The 22,350-nt window shown below is 35.5% G+C and overlaps 2 protein-coding genes, 2 long non-coding RNA genes and 1 pseudogene across 10 annotated transcripts in view; 2 read left to right on the plus strand and 3 right to left on the minus strand.

The window, feature by feature from the left end:
• The window catches only part of LOC149051271 (uncharacterized), a 53,219-nt gene extending 42,668 nt beyond the window's left edge, over nucleotides 1–10,551 (plus strand). Inside the window, exons 2-3 of the long non-coding RNA XR_016184565.1 lie at nucleotides 5,682–5,752; nucleotides 9,204–10,551. This is a non-coding gene — a long non-coding RNA (uncharacterized LOC149051271). The remainder of the gene's footprint in view (nucleotides 1–5,681; nucleotides 5,753–9,203) is intronic.
• Nucleotides 1–22,350, minus strand: part of LOC149051269 (uncharacterized) — a 216,351-nt pseudogene that overhangs the window by 47,570 nt on the left and 146,431 nt on the right. The window lies entirely within an intron of this gene.
• The window catches only part of LOC149051270 (uncharacterized), a 158,518-nt gene that overhangs the window by 47,570 nt on the left and 88,598 nt on the right, over nucleotides 1–22,350 (minus strand). For 2 of the 4 annotated variants that reach the window (XM_089198867.1, XM_089198856.1), the window contains exons 5-8: nucleotides 3,881–3,938; nucleotides 3,662–3,792; nucleotides 3,160–3,305; nucleotides 2,570–2,894 (exon numbers count right to left, since the gene is read on the minus strand). In XM_089198867.1, the coding sequence (XP_089054993.1) occupies nucleotides 3,293–3,305; nucleotides 3,662–3,792; nucleotides 3,881–3,938 (202 nt within the window). In that variant the 3' untranslated portion in view covers nucleotides 2,570–2,894; nucleotides 3,160–3,292. Of the gene's footprint in view, nucleotides 1–2,569; nucleotides 2,895–3,159; nucleotides 3,306–3,661; nucleotides 3,793–3,880; nucleotides 3,939–22,350 lie in introns of those variants that run through there. The other 2 variants (XM_089198870.1, XM_089198862.1) reach the window with 2 other exon arrangements.
• Nucleotides 10,306–14,021, minus strand: LOC149051278 (NACHT, LRR and PYD domains-containing protein 1b allele 2-like). The gene has a single exon (XM_089198411.1). It carries the CDS (start codon nucleotides 13,505–13,507, stop codon nucleotides 10,547–10,549), a length of 2,961 nt encoding a protein of 986 aa, XP_089054537.1. The 5' UTR covers nucleotides 13,508–14,021; the 3' UTR covers nucleotides 10,306–10,546.
• The window catches only part of LOC149051279 (uncharacterized), a 33,235-nt gene continuing 25,202 nt past the window's right edge, over nucleotides 14,318–22,350 (plus strand). The window contains exons 1-5 of one of the 3 annotated variants that reach the window (XR_016184575.1): nucleotides 14,318–15,254; nucleotides 18,763–18,969; nucleotides 19,544–19,623; nucleotides 20,148–20,287; nucleotides 20,649–20,784. This is a non-coding gene — a long non-coding RNA (uncharacterized LOC149051279). The other 2 variants (XR_016184574.1, XR_016184576.1) reach the window with 2 other exon arrangements.

Below are 22,350 nucleotides of genomic sequence, written 5' to 3' on the forward strand. Positions count from 1 at the left end.
ACCAAGTGTCGCCATATTTTTGTGGTATTTACTTCAACAGAGATTTGTATTTCTTACTTAGAAGCTAAAACACCTAGGTGTGATGCAGGTCAGAGACTTTTTCCTTTAACACCAGTGGAAGACGTGATGAAAGAAACACATAGACTGTAGACTCTGTGCATTTAGGCTAATTATTTCATATTTTATGACATCACTTGGCATCGTGACAGGGTTTACCTTGCTGAAAAACATGTCCGGCAGATGGTGGATCAAGTAGGCTGTGTTGTTAGCAAGGCTACATTACAGACACAGTAATGACCTCTTTACACCTGGAGTTGCAGTGATGTGCACCTGCCTTAGGTGGTTTTCTTTCCTGGTGCATTTCGTTCTATGGATCTGATGTCTCTTTTCCAACACCTACTGCTGGATTTTTCAATGCATTAGGAAAAGCTTCCTCAGTGTGTGCACTTCACCCCCAATTGGACTCCTTGGAAACATTTTACCACAGACTCATTGGCAATGAACCAGTCAAGCAGTGTCCTGAAGACATGCTTCTACTCCAGTAAACTTTTCCACTCCTGTTTGACATAGTTAGCATTGTGGAGGGAGATCAGCTTCCTGAGGCCTTGACTGCATTTATTATTGACCTGTTGGAAAAAGTAAAGTCTCTGTTTGGCAGAAATGGATCAATACCAGATGCTGTGCAACTGGATGTACACCGCACAAGTGATGTAGAATACTATCCTTGCCTGCCTGTGGTAAGAAGTCGTGGTGACTATTGCCTGAATGACACAACTCCAAACATCTGCACAAAGAGGAGTACTCGACAACCATCCTTACTTCCTGGAGTTTTAATAGTGCACTGTAAACAAGGTACAATAATGTTATGAGTTTGTATTAACATTTGTATCAATTTCTACGATGAACAATATTACTTCTGATATAAAAAATGTAAATTTGAGTTCACTCTGACCTCCAACTAGGTTTTGTCACTCTTTGTATATTCTAGATTATCCTAACAAGCTCCGGGCTTATGCTCTGCCTGTGGTTTTAGTTATCAGGTTTAGGTTTTTCTCAACAAATGTCATTTTCTTGAAAGACCAAAACTGTTTATAATGCTTAGTTTTGAAAAGGATTACATCTGCAGCTGTGAAGTCAAAGAATGGCACAAATTAACTGACTAGCCTGTTTTTTTTTTTTTGTTTTGTTTTTTTTACTGTTTACTGACTAAATCAAAGTTTTTCTTGCAATTTATTGGCTAAATAGCACAATGACTTGTATAAATAAAGGTTGTTGATTTCTATTGACTAGTGATGTACCCCAGTTACACCCTCTCTTCAGCCTTCGTTACATGTTCTTTCACAACATGCTTTCAGGCACTCAATGTACGCAGTGTTGAACAACCCGTTTAACAACCAGGGCCTGGTTTTTTGGGAGTTTTTCTTCTCTTGATTTCCTCTATCAAAGTGATTTTATATTAAACGAATCATAATAAAAGTAGGTTCATTACAATTTTTCTGCCTTTTTTTTCACAGGTGCCCGTCTGGTTATCTACGACAACTCTTGCAATTTGCATTCGTATTGTTTAAATCGGGATCCTGTCTTTTTCAAGAACTCTCAGTTCCTTGTGGATCGATTGCATTGGCGGGATCATACAGGTACGTAAATCACCCCAAAACTGGCTTATTCGGTTTGGCCATCTTTAATCTTCGGTGTTCGGTGAAGTGACTTTCCACTCAACACATTGGAAAGGATATCGGAGCGAGCTCTTATTTTTTCACTCGAAGAGCGGCATGATGAGTGAGCCGCGATGGACTTCAGCATGATCATATTTGCTCAGACACCGTCATGATTAGTATGAATTTTAACAATTATGCCAGTTTGGTTATATTTTTCATCATTTCTGTTTTGTTCTGTTCTGTTTTTGAACTCTGAACTTTATATACTATACGAGTGTTGGCTGTGTTTAATTTTCATTACCGTACGTAAGCTTGCAATCTAACTGAGCGTGAAAATCTTTAAAACTCGGAATGTCTATTTTGTTTTTCTTTTGAGGATTTTCGTATCTGCCCACGTTTTAATAACGTAAATAACGGCGCCTGGTATGTTTACAAACCTTTCTTTGGTTCTTCTGTTACTACTTGCCGGTTCGCTTGTTCCGAAATTTCACTTTCAATTATCGGAAAAAAGCTAAAAAGAAGTCTCGGAAAAGGTCGAACATGGTACAATTTGGCAGATGGCGTGACAGCTTTAGTTCAGTTCTATGCTCTATACTCTCATAGAGCACGCTCTTTCAACCAATGACAGCGCGCGTTATATCCGAACTTTATTATAAACATATTTATCAAATGAGTTGGGCCTTTTTTGTGTTGCGGTTTCGTTTAAATACCCTTCCAGTTTTGGAAAACAAAATACTTTTGATGGATAGATTTACCGCATTAAGGAAACAAAGCTGCATAGAAAAGGTTCATCGTATCGGAAGTTTGAAGACGAGGAATTTTTCTCATTGGTTTAGAGAAGAGATCTGGTGTAGCACCTAATAATTATTTCATTTTGAATAACTTAAGACGTATAACCACCAACTATTGTATTGTTTTCTTTAAATTTATTCCTGTTATTGAGGGTTATAAATAACCAAACCACCGCACTATTTGTATCAAACATAAGAAAGTACACGATAAAATACGCGAAGTTAAGAGCGGACTGGATTCAATTTCCTGAAGCACCTAGATCAAAACTTTCGCCAGTTTGATATGTGGTGTGTCATGATGATGTAATAAAACCAACAATTATGTTTGGCAAAGGGAGCCTAAAACTATCAATGAAGTTGCTACCGAAACAAGACTACTTTGACAGAAAATTAAAGCTCTAAAATAACTGAGATCCTCTTTTTCCATGATGAACTTGATTATGCTCTGAAAGATAAGAAAAAGCATTAACTTTTTAGGCAATTGTGGCTTAAAATAACTTCCAAAATAAAAAACGGTTTGCGGTGTACACCATCTGGAAATATAGCATACTGGAAACCTGTTAACCCAAAAAGTTACATGTAAAACACTGGGCAAGTTTGGAGGTGACCGTCACAGATGAGGTTTGTCATCAAAAACTCCTTTTTTAAACTGGAAAAGTCGCGGTAAATAATTGAAAGATTAAAATATGACAAGTCTTCAGATACTTAACCATAAGCCGTGCCGTTCTAGAAACAATTTCAAATGCAATTATTCTGGGAGCATCACATCCATAAAGAGCCGGGTCTGTAGGTCTTTCGTAAGTGAACCAATGATAGGCATTGCAACTGCTGTCATGCGCTCGGTCATAGTATCAACCTGTTTGTTTGAAAACGAAAGGATCATAATGTCAATAGGAACTAGATAAAAAACGCAAAGGTCGCTTTACTTTTTTGTTTGTTTTAACCACCGTGTATTTGTGTAGCATGATAGCCGAAAATCGCGAAACTAAACTAAACTAAGGCCGTGCGAGCATATTGTTTTGCTTTTTTTTTTGCGTTATGCGGAATAACGGCATTTAAACAATCATGTTTTAAAAAACACTGAAAAAACGAAATTACGTCGCAAAGCAACTGGTCCCTGCACACAATCAGTAGTTGTCCATGTCCTTCAATCGATTCTAAGTATCGCAATTCTTTTTGTTAAGATATTTTTAAATCTACAAATGGAATTACCGCGTGTCCTCTGAGGGTACAGTTGCTACCAACCTCATCAAGTCTCGGTGCGATAAAAGACGATGTTCGGTGTTCAGTGGTAGCCTTAATGAAGGTATACTTTGGTTAATTAGGAGTTCTGTTGTTAATGTCTGAAAATGAAAGGAAGCAATGCAAACTTTAACCCTTAATTTAGATTTCATAAAATCTTTAAAGTAAGTGTATCTTTAACGTACAAACCTTCAAATACGCCTTCGTTAAAAACCGTAGAATGCTACCTTGGTTTGAGTACACCGATCTACAAAATATAATAGATAAAATGAACAGTACGCTACGTTTAAAACATAAACGAGCCAAAACAAAAAAGCCGCAGAGAAAGTACAGTGGAATCAAGATTTTTTCGAACATTCAAGATAAAAAAAACTTTGATGTTTGGATCTGATTCAGTTCACTGCAGGTTTGCAGTACAGATTGCCATGTATTACCACAGTAAACTGATTCACTCCCAAATTTCCTTTTTACAATGTCCTCAAATACAAGACGAGGTTGAACGTGACCTTTAAGAGTTGCAAAGGGAGGATCAGAAATAGAAGTGGTGACAGCAGGTGTTGATGAAGGAGCAGGAGGGCAAATGAAGCTTGCAAAAACTTCAGGGGCAGATGAGGGAGGATCAGAAATAAAAGCAGAAGCTGGTGTTGATGATACAGGAATGGGAATCATAGGACTGTGAGCAGAATCATCTACTGTGATGTCCACCTCTTGAGGGTGCTGTTGTTGATTCCAATTTCTGTATGAATGCATGATTGAAATTAAATCCTCCAGATGTGGTCGCTTGCTGCTATTATTCACAGCTGTGAACTCAACTTCTTCAGACCACCAAACTGATCTGCATGCTTCTTTCTCCCCAGAGATTCCAACCCTCCCGATTTGATCGGGAGTCTCCCGATCTGATGTCTTGCCTCCCGCTCTCCCGAGTTTTACCAAATTCTCCCGATTTATCATAAAATTCTGAAAACTAGGGGAAAATTGCTAATCTTTAGAATTTTTGGCGATCTGTCACTGTGAAACACTCATATTATACTTACTTTCTTCGTGAAGAGCATTATGGTATGTTATAACTCAGGCCGGAATGATGTCAAAATTCAGGAAATGGCACTTGAGAGAACCTAAATTTGCAAAATTTCCCGGGGGCATGCCCCCTGACTCCCCTAGAAGCTCGCGCCTTTGGCACTAATAATTACTCCCTATTTTCCATCACATGGGGTTGGAATCTCTGTCTCCCATCCAGCCTCAGATCTCCCTACATGAAAATACACCATATAAATTCTGTAAATCTACCAAAAAATTGACAGTGAGTGCTTAAATTTTTACGTTTAACAACTGCATTGCTATTCAATTTAGCACTTTAAAGAAACAAAATTGTGGGTTGTAAGATTTGAATAGACAAATTGCATAGCCTTTTAAGTACATCACCCCCAGACTGTTTGCATTTGTGAAAAACAAATTATTTATCCAGTTTGCTTTCTTAAATTTCTTTACCTTTTTTTGACTGTCCTAACAACCATTTTCCTCAGATCTACCACTCTAAATTGCACAGGGTCTTCTGGTGGTATAAATACCACGCGATCACGATTCTCTGGGAAAGTCTGATATGCTCATTGCAAGAAAATAAAAGAGCAATGGAAAAATTAATGCCAGCGCCGAGAAATATACTTGCTGCTTTTTACAAAATATAATAAAATCAGAACATTACCGCGTTTCTTCCCGCCATGATGAATGGGCCATCATAATATGTTGTGTATGTGTCGTGAAGTGTACCAGCAGCTAGTGGTAATTTTCGTACCTCCTTTAACGGGTCATAAGTATGGCCACCGAGTCGGGCGCTAGACATAGAGATAATCAAAATGCCTTTCATATTACCGACGTAAAAAAAAGAAAGAAATTATTGGGTAAGGTTCTAAAAATTCCAGAATTTAACGAAGAAGATGATTGGAGGCTCGGGATACCTCTTGATATTCACTAGGAGATATTCACTTTATTTGTAAACAGTGGATTTCCATGGAGTGACTCTACTGTGGGAGGTATTTCAAAATTTATGAAACGAAGTACAAGGTGAGCTATTACCCTGATTGGATGTAGATCAAGATATATACATACTCAAATTTGTTGAAAGGAACCATTAAGAAGATACATATACCCATGTAATCAATACAAGTTTCATTTAACATTTATGCTAACTTTCAACTCGTCCATCGATGAGTGTTGTCGCTGCTGATGTTATGTGCTACCTAACTATGGATAAAAGGCTGGTTGAGGTATTAAAAACCATTGCCTTAGCCACATATCAGCCTTTCCTTTTTTTGATCGTGATTGACTTTGTGTACAGTTATCCCACACTGTCCAAAATCATTCACTGTTTAGTGGTGTCTTTGACATGTACAAAATGTAACAAACAAAACTCAGGACTTCGCGTATACAGAACAAATGGTTTTTGGTCCTATGCAAGAAAAATGTAACCAAAATCTTATGGCTGAAAAAATTATGCAGTCGAAAGCTGTGGAAAACAGAAAGCAAAGTTCTTGTATGACCTAAGATCTTGTTCAAATGCTTACTGTTTTGCTTGTGAAAGATCTGGATCAGCAAAATTGGAGATTCAATCTATAGAATTGGATTTGAAGGTAGTGGATTTCTTAATTTTCTATACTGACCTAAATTTAGTCTTTGTTGAGTCATTTGTGCATTTCAGTTGGAGCAATATCGGACAAAAATCTCCCTTTTTATTCCAAGACTTAATGGAAAAGTCACTGATTGGCTGAAACCTTCTTGTATACTTTTCCAGAAAGTGAAATTTTATGACTGACATTGCGTTGCACTGCAGTTTGTCTTTTTGCTGTTGAATGATAATAAGGTGCTTTCCTTTTTCATGAGATGTTATTTAACCCTTTAACTCCTAGATCAAATTTGTAATTCTATTTTCTGTCAACCTTACAATTCTTATCATGTTAGCTCAGAGAATTTAGTATTGAATCAACTAATTATCCCCAAATTCAAAATTTTTCTTAATTCTCATCATTTATCTGGTTGATATTGTATCGATATTGTAAGGAGAAATTCTGTCTTGGTCACTCATGGGAGTTAAAGGGTTAAAGAGACATAAGGTGTAAAAATTGATTACAATTAGTCAACCAGAGCTTTCAAGTCCATTTGCTGGCAAAGAGTGAGATCTCATGGGCATCATCTATCAAGGGTGGGATGGGAAAGAGGGTATGGGGGCATGTTCCCACAGAAAATTGTGAAAAAATGAAATAGCTGAGATGTGCATTCCTTTAATTTGAGAGAAAATTCTGCAGTTAAAAAGTGTGTGACATGAGTGCATAAGAAACAACTGAAGGAGTAAATTATATTTGGAAGGATAATTAATTTTGTAGGTACTTAATGAAAGTACCTACAAGAATTTGCGATAGCAGTTTGCTATCGCAAATTCAACCAAATTAGTACAAAACCTTAAAGGGGTGAGAAATACTGGCTTTAGCACGAGAGTGTAAGATTGAATTTGTTTTTGTTAGTCTCTCGCTCAGTGCATGAGACTTGAGAGCTTTGAATCAACTCAATACATTTTGCATACTACAGCAATTTTTGCTGTTGTTTCTTTTATTTACCCAGTAATTTACAAGGAATTCTTCAATTGATGCCATTTATTTATTAATGGTACTGTAAATTTTTAGTGGGTAGGGAGGTTCAATTTAATGTGCATGTGTATGTTGTGACCTTTAATTAGATGCCATTGTGTATGAAGAAAATTTCTTTTTTTTACCTGGGCCTGGTTTAAAGGATGAATAATGCTATCCACTGGAAAAATCACCATCCAGTGGATAGTGTTGTATGTTATCACAACACTTAAAAGCGAATAGAGATTCATTCTGTGAATAGTGTTATCCACCCACTGAACAACCGCGGCCTGGTTTTTGGGATTTTTTTCTTCTCTTGATTTCCTCTATCAGAGTGATTTTATATTAACCAAGTCGTAATAAATGTAAGTTCGTTACATTTTTTCTACCCTTTTTTCGACAGGTCCCCGCCTGATTGTCTTCGATGATGCTTGCAATTTGCATTCATATTGTTTAAATTGGGATCCTGTTTTTTTCAAGAACTCTCAGTTCCTTGTGGATTGATTATGTTGGCAGGATCATACAGGTATGTAAATCACCCCAAAACTGACTTTTTCAGTTTGGTCATCTTTAATCTTTGGTGTTCATTTAGCTATGCTCTTGGGTCTATCCCCTCCTACTAACCTAATGGAAAAGTGTGTGACATGAGTGCATAAGAAACTACTGAAGGAGTAAATTATATTTAGAAGGATAATTAATTTTGTAGGTACTTAATGAAAACAGCAGTTTGCTCTCGCAAACTCAACCAAATAAATACAAAACCTTAAAGGGTGGAGACATACTGGTATTAGCATGAGAGTGTAAGATTGAATTTGTTTGTGTGAGTCTCATGCTCAATGGATGAGACTTGAGAGCTTTAAATCAACTCAACACATTTTGCATACTATAGCAATTTTTGCTGTTGTTTCCTTCATTTACCCAGTAATTTACAAGGACTTCTTCCATTAATAAATTTATTTATTGATGGTACTGTAAATTTTTAGTGGGTAGGGAGGTTCATTATAAAAGGAAATGACAGGATGGGGGCTGGAAGAATAAAATAACATTTCAATATTCCAAAAACAAAAAAATTTCCAAACTTGATTGTGTCTCTTCTATCTTTAGAATAATGTTCACCAACCAAGTGTCAAGGAAGAAAGTAAAATTAAAATAGAAGAACTGTATTTTCAAGGGGTTTAAAAACAAAGAGACAATTGTAATGCTGTAATCAATGCTGTCTCCACTGCCTTTGGTGTAAACTTCACCAATAACTTTTTTTTTTTTGATAAGGCAAACCCCTTGGGGAGGCTATAACACTGTTTTAAAAAGCAGCTCAACAGAATTACCCATTACTCCTGCAAAAACAACCTCAAGTCTTTAAAGCCATCCAGAAGTACTGGTTATTAACCCTTTAACTCCCAGATCAAATTGGTAATTCTCCTTAATCTTAACCATACAGTTCTTATAATGTTAGTTCAGAGAATTTAGTATTGGATCAAATAATTGTTCTCAAATTGATATTTTTCTTTATTCTCATCACTTATGTGGTTGATATTGTATTGATTTTGTAAGGAGAAATTCTGTCTTGGTTACTCATGGGAGTTAAAGAAGATGCATTCAACTCAACACATTTTGCATACTACAGCAATTTTTTCTGTTGTTTCTTTTATTTACCCAGTAATTTACAAGGAATTCTTCAATTCATGCCATTTATTTATTAATGGCACTGTAAATTTTTAGTGGGTAGGGAGGTTCATTGTAAAAGGAAATGACAGGATGGGGACTGGAAGAATAAAATAACATTTCAATATTCACTGTGGGTGACTGCTTAATGCAGGTTTGACTGTATATGTTTGTAGCTTTCTCTTCATCAATCACTGTTACTCAACACTGATACTGTTCTCTTTTCTATGTAGGAAAGAACAACATATCATGAAAATGAAATCCAACAAGCTGTCCAGCAACTGGAGCAGCAGTTTTTGGAGTTTGACTCATCATCAGAAAACTTATCAGCAGAAAATTTAGCCACAATTGTGGCTATAATGTTATTGCTAAAAAGGCTGCTGTGACAAGTGCCACTATCAGTTATAAAATGGAAGAAATGTGTGATTCTTCAAAATTCAAGTACAAACGGGTAAATGTTGGTAAATCCGGACTGATATTGAAAAGGTCACACCCCTTCGCCATAGCTTTCAAGTTGTGTCTAACAATTGAGGCCAAATGCATCTCAACACAAAGTTAAATTTGGTTTACAAAATTTATTGTACAGTCTTGACAAATTTGGAAGTCTGGCTCCATTTGTTAACCCTCTAACTCCCAGATCAAATTTGTAATTCTCCTAAATGTCAACCATACAATTTCTATAATGTTAGCTCAGAGAAATTAGTATTGGATCAACTTATTATCCCCAAATTGATATTTTTCTTTATTCTCATCACTTATGTAGTGGACATTGTATTGATGTTGTAAGGAGAAATTCTGTCTTGGTCACTCATGGGAGTTAAAGGGTTAACAATAACTGGTAAGTTAAAATCTCAACTGGGTAAGTCTGATGCTTCATCAGATTTTGAATGCAAACTCTACAACATTTATTATATTGAACAAGTAACAGGCCTTCTGTCTGAAAGCAAGATGATTTTATTTACAATTTGGTCTCATTTTTTCAATATTTTGCCCAAAGTGTGAAACTACTTAAACCGGTTTGCTTTAATAAAAAAAAATGGCAGAGAACACGAGAAATGAAAAAAAAAATCCAAAAAAGAATTGTAGAAAACAAAAGAAATGAAAGAGAGAAAACCTGGCATTCTATCAGGTAATCTGTAATGTATACATTCATCTAAGCCGCTTAAAATCTCACACAATACTCCAAGCGATCAAAAGATACAGAAGCATGGAGAGAATTTAGGATCGAAACTAACCAATCATAAAATGAAAAAGTTTCCTGAGAGGTCCGAGGTTTGATTGTTTTCTCTGCGGGAAGCTTTGTGTTTTTTACTTCAATGTTATTGGTTTGTTTAAAAAAAAAAAAAAGATTGACATCGTTTGTTCTCAATAAACATGTTCATTGGTTCATTTTTCTTCATTTCGATCCGGTTCAAATAATCTCGCTGCTCTGAGCGCTTCACAGAGTAAGTTTGCTTTCATTCACGATTTGAGTTGTTGGGCTGTAATTATCACTGAGCTGGTTACCTCACAGTTATTTTGAATAGTAAGTGGTTCTAATAATTTCTTTTTAGTTTTTAATTGGAATTGTTGAGGCCTAAATTATTAGCTTACACTTAGACTGACTATCGCTTAGTAAATTACGTGCTTTTTGCTTACCTGCTTTTGTGATGTTATTTCCTATGAGGTCTAACGTGCGTAGCTGACAGTTGTTGTTGTTGATGGCTTCAGCCAAGTGCTGTGCTCCAGTGTCTGAGATTTCATTTAACCCGAGGATTAACGTGCGTAGCTGACAGTTGTTGTTGATGGCTTCAGCTAAATACTTTGCTGCTTCATCTGTCAATTGGTTATTTGCGAGGTTTAACCAGCTCAGTTGAGATTCCCTACATTTTAACAATTTACAAATCTCCAAACAACCTAATGGACCAATGTTATTTCTTCTCAAATCTAAATGTGAAATTTGTTGAACATTAATTACATTTACTAACGAAGAGCAATCAACAGCTGTAAGGTGACAAGAAATAAAATTTACACAATCAAAGTTAATTTGTTGAAGTTTTCTCTGTGCTTCTGACTTCATTCTACTATTTTCGTTTAAACATTTCAGTAATGTCACTGCTAAATATTGTTCGTCTTCAGTCGGCCAGTAGGTCACTTTCGTTTTCTCTTCATTCTCTGTCCACTGTACGTTGTAGTATTCGTTTTCTTCAGTTTTCACAGGAAGAAGGTCTGTGATAATTTCGCTTGGTAGGTGAGTTTTATTCTCCATTAGTCCTGCTACAAACTGAAAAACTAGCTGCCATTCGCTTTTCTTAATGTTCATTTGAACAAAGGTTTTTAATTCTGTTTCACTCATGTTAGTTAGGTGCTTCGCAGCGAAAAACTCCTGCATTGTGAGATGAATAAAACAGAACTGTCCTTCGCTACTAAACGAGTCAACTTCACGGTCGGGTAAGCGGTGAAATAGAGCGCTGTCCTCCATTCCGCGTACTTCGTTTGCTCCAAAGATCAGCCTTCCTTCTTTAATTCCTTCAAATGCCAATTTTTTTAGTTTCTCCAATTTCTTTTCTTCTTCGCGGGGCAATTCATCTGATTGAAAGTCTTCGCAAGTGAAATGTTTATCGCGAAATTCTTCGTTGTGTCTCAAGTAGAAAATTTTCACGGCTCTCTTGTATATGCCTGTTAAACTTGTTGGTAGATTAAGACCTCTAGAAGTATAGAACTTCACCATTTTAAAGAGACTTGAGCAAATGATGAAGCAACTCGCAGGGATATAACATAGAGATAAGATATTGATGTTGCTTTTGATGTGACGCTTTACTGTGTCACCTGCTTCCTTGTCTTCTTCAGCAAATTTGGTTACGTATTCTTCGACTTGTTCGGGTGAGAAGCCAAGGATCTCGAACTTTTTGTCAAAAGGAATACTTTTGATGCATGACCAAGCTGTGGGTCTCGTAGTAGTTATGATGGCTGCTCTGTTAAGAAGTTTACCAGTCGTAAGTTTGGCATAAAGTGCGGGGAGGGGCATCTTCTCGTCTTCGCTGTTTCTGAATTGAAGTTCATCATCTTCCGCGCTGATTTCAGCCTTAGATTTAAATTCATCGATTCCGTCGAAAATAAGGAGAACTTTCTGCGGGTTTTCTAGGATGTAATTCCAGACATCCTCATTCAACTCATTTCTGGGTGAGTATGTGGAGCGGGTCATTAGGTCCCGAAGGCTAAGGCTAAGGTCGGTTGCAGCGTTGAATGTTCTGAATTTGACGAAGAAAGCAGTATCAAAGTAGATTTTGTTATGGGGTGTTTTATGGAATACTTTGTTAGATGCCCAGTCTCTGAGAATTTTTGTACAACAAAGTGTCTTTCCGATTCCGGGACGACCGACGATCAAAATGTTTTTGTTTTTGTGACTAAGAATGTCCTCTGGCCCTCTCGGTGTTTCGTTTTTCTCACCCGACCTGGCGTAGATTTCCAAATTCTTCCCTCTGTCATCAGCAAAGTCATAATCAGCCATGTCAGGTACAACAACAAGGTTGGTGTAAATCTGATCCAGAGTCAAATGTTTAGGTGGGTATCCTCTGCCAAGAGGACTTGAAAAAAGGGACCGAAGTTGTGGAGGTTGATAAGTGTCGTCCATAATGATTTTCTTTGTTTTCTGGATGAATTTCTCAAGCGGTGAATTTACGAGTAGTTCAGGCCCGCTTGGCAGATGTGGGATGTTTATTTCATGTTCTGTCCGTTCTTGCTGCTGAATTTCATGTGGGATGTTTATTACAATTTGTACTCTTTCTTCTTGCTGCCGAGATTCTTCGGAAGGATTTAGATGAGATGTTTGAAACTTTGAGTTTTGCATGAAATCCCTTTCTCTGCATGCCCTAAAAAAAATGTAGACGATTTCAATCAAAATGCCAGCGACAAAAATTCCATTTACCACAAGGACAGCGTCCATCCAGGAGTTGGTTTTTACCGCCCGTTGATTGTGACAGTTGTGTAAGGTAGAGCGTTGGGCGTTGTCAGATGAATTCCTCGGCTGAGTGGTTCCATCGGTTAAATAGCAGTGAAACTTAGAGGAAAGCCTTAAAGGATAAAGCAACTGAGTTTGTAGGATGATGAAAATAATTCCTAAAACAATTCTTGTGGATAGTTGACAGCAGTAAGCGATGAAAAGCTTGTATCCTGTTGATAATGCGTTCTCTTGTCTCTGTGGATCACCGTTACGAAAGCTTCGCGACAGTCGATTGACTGTAGGTCTTACTATTCGGGAGTAAATGGCACACACACACATAATAAGGACGAAATTCATGATTACGAAGCCATAGACAGGAAAAGCGAATTTGTTATACTGCTCCTGGTATTTCTCGTAACATTCTCCCCGGACGAGGTCGATGTTTTCACTTTTCGCTGCGCCACAGCGGAAATCAAACCTGGGTTCGCTGTTTTCCATGTCGGCGAATATACCAAGGAAGAGGACACCAATCAGGATCCAAAGAACCACAGCAACATAGTGAATTTTGCCAAAAGTTTTTGGCTCTAAATAATCTAATAGTTTTTCCACTGACATCTTGAGTGATTCTGTAACTTTCGTTTGAACACTAATTTTCTCCGGATGAAATGAACTGCTAATTTGACCATAGCATATTTAAAGAGATACAGAACTTTCGTTTGATTGGCTCTTTGAAAACTTTCAATTGTCAGAAAGGCGATGGCTTATGCAACGTTTACTTGTTTACATAAGAAACAGATATCAGACCACTAAATTAAGACGGTTACAGATGTGTCCTATTTCTAGAAGATGCGCTTGACCTCCATTCATCCATTCCCCCCCATATCATTTGCACATTATCACACTTCACTTAATTTTCAGCTCTCAAACCCAGAGTGCTAATGTTGGTTATTATTCAACTTAAAGCCTGGTAAATTCTAAGCTACCAAGTATCGCCGTTTTTCTGTGGCATTTCAAAAGAGATTTGTATTTCTTACTTAGAAGCTAAAACACCTGGGTGTGATGCAGGTCAGAGACTTTTTTCTTTAATGCCAGTGGGAGACGTGATGAAAGAAACACATAGTCTTTAGACTCTGTAAGGCTGGATAAAAAGTAATGAGGAGGCAAGAATTTCCGCGTCAAGCTAAACTTTGAATGGTCAAATTCCCGCTTTGAAATGAGTCCGCAAAACTAGTTCACACTGGCTATCACCTGCTTAGATTGGAAACAATAGAAACTAAACTGTATAAAATTATTTTTGTTGTCTTATTTCGTTGTAGTTCTTCACTTCGCGTTGGCAAAAAATTCCGTAGCATGTGAAGAGCACGCGGCGCCAAGTCCCTTTGATTGATTCTTGGCGGGAAGATTAAAGAGCTTTAAGACAAATATCGTGACAATAGCGAAGAGTGCTAATGACGTCATGAAATTTCAGTTCCCCTTCGTGACTCAGACAAACAACGTTCGATTCTTGTTGCGTGTGATAAATAATAAGTAAACGAATGGAGGGCATTTCGCTTCAATCTTTTGCGGTTTAGATGGCTAAACAATGTTGTTAGAAAACTAAACCAAACAATTTCACGAGACTTTCGAAATGAACAACAAAGCACTTGATCATAATGCTTCTAATCAACTGAATCAACCTCTGACTGCGTTAGCCAAAACAAAAACTTTCATGTGGGTCCAAAGCAAGGTCAGTAGACAAATTAAACACGTCCACTTATGGAAGTTAGACAAGGCTGTCACAATTTGGAAACTCATCACAACAGCTCAAAGCGAAATAACTTCGGAATTTGAATTTATACGAAAGAGGTGCACAACAAAAACAAACGACTGCGTTGCATCAAGGTTGGAAATTAGCCTTTAGGTACATTCTAATTATAAACGAAAGATTAAATCAGAATAGTAAAGAACTAACAAAATGACTTACTAATCATAAACTAATTAAATACTTCCTAACAGAAGGATCCATTTTCGTGAACGGGAGGTATTCTGTGTGACAGATCACTCTGCTCGTAACCACGAAAATAACCACCACTGCTGGTACACTTCATGACACATACACGTCCGTATAGCCGCATTCCCTAAAATGGCGGATAATAACAGCACACTACCTTTTCCCGCCGTTCACGAAAATTAATTAAGCGAGGGGAATTAAAGAAGGGGCCGGTGAAATTTTTCCTTGTTAGTGCCAAAGAAGATTAGACGTAGGGGATCATAGAAGACATCTGATTTGAGTACTACGGTCACCACCTCGACTGATCAAGATGATTTCGAAAATCCTTCTCATCAGGCGTTGCAACCTAGACCAATTTTAGATGCTTTGCTGGTAAGTCTTAATTTTTTATCTATTAAAAATATTTTCGATTCTGTTTTTTTACTGTCGAAGCCGAAATGGGCAAAAGTGTCTTCAGTGACAACAAGATTCATATCAATGAGTCGTTAACCACCTATAGGAAGAGATTGTTTGGGAAAATTAATACATTCAAACAACAGCGTAATCACAAATTTTTATGGACTGCCAATGGAAAGATCCTCCTAAGAGACTGAAACCTCACGCATTGTAAGCTTCTCTACCCAAAAGGAATTCGAAGATTATTTGGATGAGATTAATAACAGATGAGTATTTTTTTTTCCAACATCTGATTATTCATATTTATTTATATTTCTTCACTTTATAAATCTCCAATGAATGAATTACAATTAATTCCTTGCAGAATTTGCCATTTCTACAACCTCAATGATCGAGAGTTTAATATTGCAAATGGCTTAAGGTCAGTTCAGTTCAATCAGCTAATAGATACTGACCTGTTCAATTTGATATCCAACCCTGATAAATGTGATGAAACCGATCCTGACTTAATGCTTACTATTCCAATGTCAAATTACTACTCCATTACTCAGATAAATAATGTTATTGCCAAAGCTGGGCCAAAAGCTATTTCAATAATTTCAATTAATATGAGAAGCTTACAAAAAAATTTAGCTTTGCTTGAAGATTTTATTTATTCCCTTGATAAAAGACCAGAAATTCTTGCTATTACTGAAACCAGATTAAATGCAAACTCTGTTTGTAATTTGGATCTTTTAAATTATGAACTTTATCATACTGATTCACCTACTTTGGCTGGTGGGTCAGCTATCTACATCATTAAGACTCTTAAATCTATACCCAGACTTGATATAAAATTTGATGTGCAACTAGTCGAATTGTGCTGGGTTGAAATCAATCCATATAATGGCAAGGCACCTATATTAATTGGATCCATTTATAGACACACTGGTGCTAATATAGAAGAATTTACTAAATATGTTGATTATCTAATTATAAAATTACAGAATAGATACCAACTATACATTCTGGGAGACATGAATATAGATTTTTTAAAATATAATGATTATACACAAACTGAAGAGTGCCTAGATATGCTCCACTCTAACAACATCTCTGCAATAATAACTAAGCCTACCAGAATTACTAATTATACAGCAACTTTGATAGATCATATATATACCAACAACACTAACCAAATGATATCTGGAATTGTCACTATAGATATCTCGGATCATCTACCAACCTTTTGTATTGTTGATACACCAGTACAAAAAAAAAATTGAAGAGATGTTATAGAGAATACAGGCAATTTAATTCAGAACTATACCTACAGGATATCAAAGCAATTGACTGGAATAGTATTTACATTGAAAGCAATGACCTAAACGAAATTGCAGCTAAGTCCATAAGTACTCTTCAGCTTATTGTTCATAAACATGCACCAAGGAAACAAATATCCCAAAGTAAACAGAAGCAGTTTAGTAAACCTTGGATAACTAATGGTATACTCAAATCTATCAAAACTAAACAAAGCATGTATAGAACACACTTTCTCTCAAATAACCCAAAAAAACGCAGAATATAAAAAATATGCTAATTAACTTAACCACTTGAAGACTGTTAACCATGATATTCTGCTCTCTAAATTATATATTTATGGAATCTGTGGAACTTCATTTAAATGGTTTAAAAGCTACTTATGCAGTTGCACTCAATTTGTAAAGATTGATGAAATTGAATCCAGTATGGAAACTATTACATGTGGAGTTCCCCAGGGTTCAACACTCAGGCCATTGTTATTCTTGCTTTATATTAATGATTTAGCAAACTCCTCTGAGAAGCTTTCTTTTAGAACATTTGCAGATGATACTTATATTTTCTTTACCTGTAGTAATCCAAACGAGGTTGAATTTCCAATGAATGAAGAGATTAAATTAGTTTTAAAATATTGTTCTATTAACAAGTTATCTGTAAATTTTAAGAAAACTAATTATATGCTAATAACATCATCAAAGAAAAAAAATACATTTAAATATCCACAATATTGATTGCAAAAGCTATATTAAGTATCTAGGTATATACCTTGATTAGCATCTACAGTGGGAATCCCAAATTCAACATGTAAATAATAAATTAGCAAATAATGTAGGTATAATTAATAAGCTAAAACACTATCTTGATTTTCATATGCTCAAACAGTTATATGATACCGTTATTTATCCATACTTAAACTATGGTCTTGCCAGCTGGGGTGCGGCTTACAAAACTAGATTAAATAAAATCTGCACTAAGCAGAATAGATGTATATGAAGCATGTTCTTTGCTCATGGCAGAGAACATGTCAACCCCTATTATAATCTTCTTGGAATCTTGAAACTTGAAAATATTTACAGACTAAAATTATCACTTTTTACATATAAACTTAAGAATGACAAAAGTAACACCCCAGCTGTACTACTGAATATTCTCACACCTGCATCAGAGATTCACTCATATAATACCAGATATCCTGCAAATCAAAACTTTCTAAGCCATCAGTACACACTAATTATGGTATGTCTACATTTAAATTCTCTGCTATAAAAATTGGGGAATCTGTACCACCTGAATTTAAATGTTTTCCATACATGCTATTCAAAAAGCAGTATAAAAGATTCTTTTTGAGTACTCAAAGCTGACCATAGTTTAATTGTTAGCTATATAAGATAATGTTTCACTACATGCAGTTTTCCTTTTATTCTAACTTGTATTTAAGTATGTCTTTCCTCTCTTACAATAACAATATTGTCTTAAATGTATCTATTAAATAAATTTAAATTATACTTAACATGCCGCCAACCCCAACTCATATCTACACATGACAGTGACCAACTCGAAAGCTCATTGGCTACTTTGGTCACTGTACATGATTAAATATTCTTTCTTCTAGTTAATTTCTGTTTGTATTTTTTCTGTGTCATTGTAAATCATGTTATGTTAAGTTATATTTTCTGTAAACAGTGAAATAATAAACTTTAAAACTTGAACTTGAAACTTTACAGTCATTTTAGGCTTAAGTTCTGGTAGCATGTACTCTATAAATTATATTCGGGTGTGACACATGTCAGGAAAAGATTAGGAAAGAAATCGTGGAATTTAATTTTGAGTCATGGGAAGTTGGCATGTTTGAAAAAAGTCAAGGAAAACTGATATCTGTAGCAATCAAGATATTTCTCATTTGACAGACTTTTTTTGTTTGTTTGTTTGTTTGTTTTTTCACAGATATATAGGAAACTGTTTTGTTGATGAGTTGTGATGAATCACTTACAATGACAGTATTAATTATTTTTTTAATTCCTCATTATTTTCTTTTATATTGGGCTGAAGCTTATATCATTAATACCTCCTCTTTTCCAATGAGGATTTTACATGCATTTTTTTTTAAAAACAGTTCATTTACCATATATAGGAGTGTAAATCTCACAGCAGTTTAAATATTTACAGTGTTATTATTTATTTCTAGGATGTTTCTGATGATGAAATCATAGCAGATGGTGAATTAAGTTCTTCTTCATCCACTGATCCATGCTCTCTGACAGACCTTGTGCCTGTTACCTCCCAGTTTATGCTCATGTTAAAGCTGTTGAACAGCAATACTTTTACCATCATTGGCAGAAAGATTTCTTTGTTCACTTTTCCAGATTTTGATACAGTTACAAAGAAATTGCTTGTAAGTGCCTGGGATATTTCTCTTAAATATGAAGGATAAGGCCTAGGTAGAGGCACTTATTATTAATATTCCCAAATCTTGGCAAGCAGGCTGATCATTGTTTATAAGTTATTTTTGTAGCACTAGTGTTGACTGCTAGTACTGTAGTACAAAAAGAAATGACCACAATTTATGTACTAATAGTAAGTAGACCTTTCCACCTAAACAAGACTCAAACCTGGGTAGTATTAATACATCACTGTATACATGCAAATAAAATATCCTAATTGCACACCTTTGGTATTCATAATTATTTTTGGTTTTGTTTAATATTTTATATCTAAATTTATTTCTATATTTTGGGTTCTCTGTACTGTAGTTTCTAGTGCATCTTGTACATGTACAGGGAGGCTAGAAATTTTGCGACTTGGCTCAAATATTTTGTGGTTAGTAACCTTGGGTGCATCAAAAACGTCTGTTTTTTTTTATTGGTTAGCACAGTAGCTATGTAGATTACTCATAACTAGATGTAATGTGGTACTTGTGCTTATGCCAAACAAAATCACCTTACATATTTTTTATCCTTTACCATCAGGAAGCCAAATATGTGATTGTTGAAAGAGAACCCAGGGATAACATTTGGATCTATCAATGCAAATGTGTTGAAGGCACAAGGTAAACATATTATTTGCAGTCACTGTCATCAACAGTCACAGGAGATAGTAAGTACAAGCATATAAACTGATATAAATAATTTATAAAAATTCTTCAATGAAATTGTTCATCCAAGTCACAGTTTGAATGTAGACAATAACTGTATCTCATGTGTACATTCATTAAGTGCCATTCATTTCTGTTTATACATTAGGAGGCAACTGCAGTTCCCATCCTCTTTCTTACAGCTTCTCTTTTTTATTGTTGCCAATTATTTCTCCAGCCTCCTTTAAGCACCCTCATGTGCTAGTCAAATGTTTTTTCTATTGAATTCTAACAACCTGAGTTGTGAAATGAAAGGCCCCAACTACTAGTAACAGGATTATAAACTGTCTTCATTCAGCTATTTTGTTTTGAATGTGACCCCTGTGTCTTTGACTGTGTCCCAGGCCCCTGTGCCATAATTTTCTTCTTTGCATTTCAGTAGTAAATTGAGTAATAAATATGTCTAATAATAAGTATTGTTTATTAAATGTTTCTCACAGGTTTAACTGCGGCTAGTTCTGTTTATGGGAATTGCATCCATATTGAAGCCACTGAAAAGTTGATGGAAAACTTTGACAGGGAAAACAACATCACCCCTTCACTTGCCAGAGACACATATTCTCATGATCACACTTACCAAGTAAGATGAATGAGTTATTTGCTTTAGAAGGTTAAAATTTTGGAATTATTACTAACATTAATCTTGCTCTTGTCAACATTTTTCTGGTTATTTTTTCACTCATCCTAATGATTTTGGTTTAAGTTAAATAATGTTAGAGCATAATTTGTGTATTTAAACAGCTAGGCTCCCTTCAGAGTACAGCTATTTATGAATCTTAGTTTATATTCTTGGAGAAATGACAAGTGCATTATATGCTGTAAGTAGCTGTAAACGTCATATTTTTCCATTTGTATCTGTTATTTAAGTAAAGACTATCTGAAATGATTGTAGCATTTCCACAGTCTACTTACTTTTTGTTCTTGCTGTTTTTCTATCTCAGGAGGAACATCACGACTTATTGCCTCTGAATGGGAATAATTTTACCATTTTTGTACATGGAAATAAACAGCATGGAGTAGTTGGCCTCCAGGGTGCACTTATCACTTGCTTTATCTGTGATCACCAGCATCACAACTGTGAGCATGTAACAAAAGTAACAGAATCTGAGGAAAACAGTAAAACACAGAATGCCTCATTTTCTGGTGAATTTTTTTTGCTGAGAGAAATTTTTGAGAGTCCACTGAATCAGTTGCAGCATCCATCACTTGTAAAGAATGGAAAATGAGAGCAGTATCTTGTAAAAAAAATACCATTCCATCTATCAACAACACAGAAAAACATATTCTCCTCTCTGGAAGATGTTCTTTGTGACAAAATGTCTACACAAGCTTTGTGCTTTTTCAAAAAGCAGACATGGCAATGTGAAGGTAAGAAATTCCTTGCATTAATTCCTTATCTCTTTAAGTGTTCAAGTAGTGTTCACTGTCATGAATAGGATAGAAATGGCTGAATACAATATAAAAAGGTTCATGCCTGTGGCTACTAACATGTCATGTATGAGTAATTTTACGTCATCTTATCATTAAATTTTTGTAATAAGCAAATAATGATTTCTGTATGTTTCATTTCTGTATGATTAATTATACTTGTGTTAAGGAAATCTGGAATGGAAAAGTGGAGTTTGATGGCTCAGAGCTCACTTTATTAAACATGAGTTCCTAAATTGTTTCTTATGAGGTCTTGACAGATTTCATGTTTCATTTTCTCAAGGGGAGGTACATGTAACTTATTCTGTATCATAAATGAATTCTCTGTTGCAGTTTAAAAGTTAAAGTCTTACAGGCCTTCACACTTATTGCACATTACTTTGATGTTGTGTTGAGAATGGCATTATGAAAATTACATTATGTTGAAATTTTTTCAAGTAATCACATACCACCCAAAAGTTTACAATGAATTTGAAAATGACATTATTGTGACATCTGAATATCAAGTAATGTACTTAGTTCAATAAATTTAAATGTTTCTAGAACACACCCAGCAGATGCACTTATAACAACAATTATAATTTACAACAATTATACTAAACAATCTAAGACTCATTTGTCTGCACATGATGGTTTACGATGAAAATCAGGTACCAGAAAAAAACAAATAATCAACAAATTATTAGCAGAAGGTTCTGATTTGTTGTATCTCTGAAGTTTTGCCTGTGACATTAACTGAAAATCATTGTAATAAGAATGATATAAAATTGTACATGTATGTTATTCAATTGTCTTTCAAAAAGCTACATTTAAATTATGTTCTCTTTTTTTAGGTGCACTCTATTTACATACTACAGTGTCTGGCAAGAGATCATGGCTGATGCAGATGTATTGGACTTCAAGAGATTGCTATCATACCACCACTGGCATTTTGCTTGGTACAGTTTCCTGGACCTTCTTGACATAAGCTATGAAGAAGGTTTTTGTTGTGCCATCTTTGGCAAAGATAACAGCCTGGACACTGTCATTTGTGATGCTACAACACTATCTTTCAGATGAGAGCTTTCCACTTCACTGAAGTCTAGTTCTAAGTCCATCCACTGAACCACAAGAAACATGAAGATAAGTTGCTATTTATGCTTGTGATTTTTTTTTATATTTTATGCATCATTAAATGAATTTTATCCTATTATTTTTGTTCCCAGTATGATTCAA

Source organism: Pocillopora damicornis, chromosome 1, assembly GCF_964200805.1.
Source record: "Pocillopora damicornis chromosome 1, jaPocDami1.2, whole genome shotgun sequence".
Taxonomy (NCBI): domain Eukaryota; kingdom Metazoa; phylum Cnidaria; class Anthozoa; order Scleractinia; family Pocilloporidae; genus Pocillopora; species Pocillopora damicornis.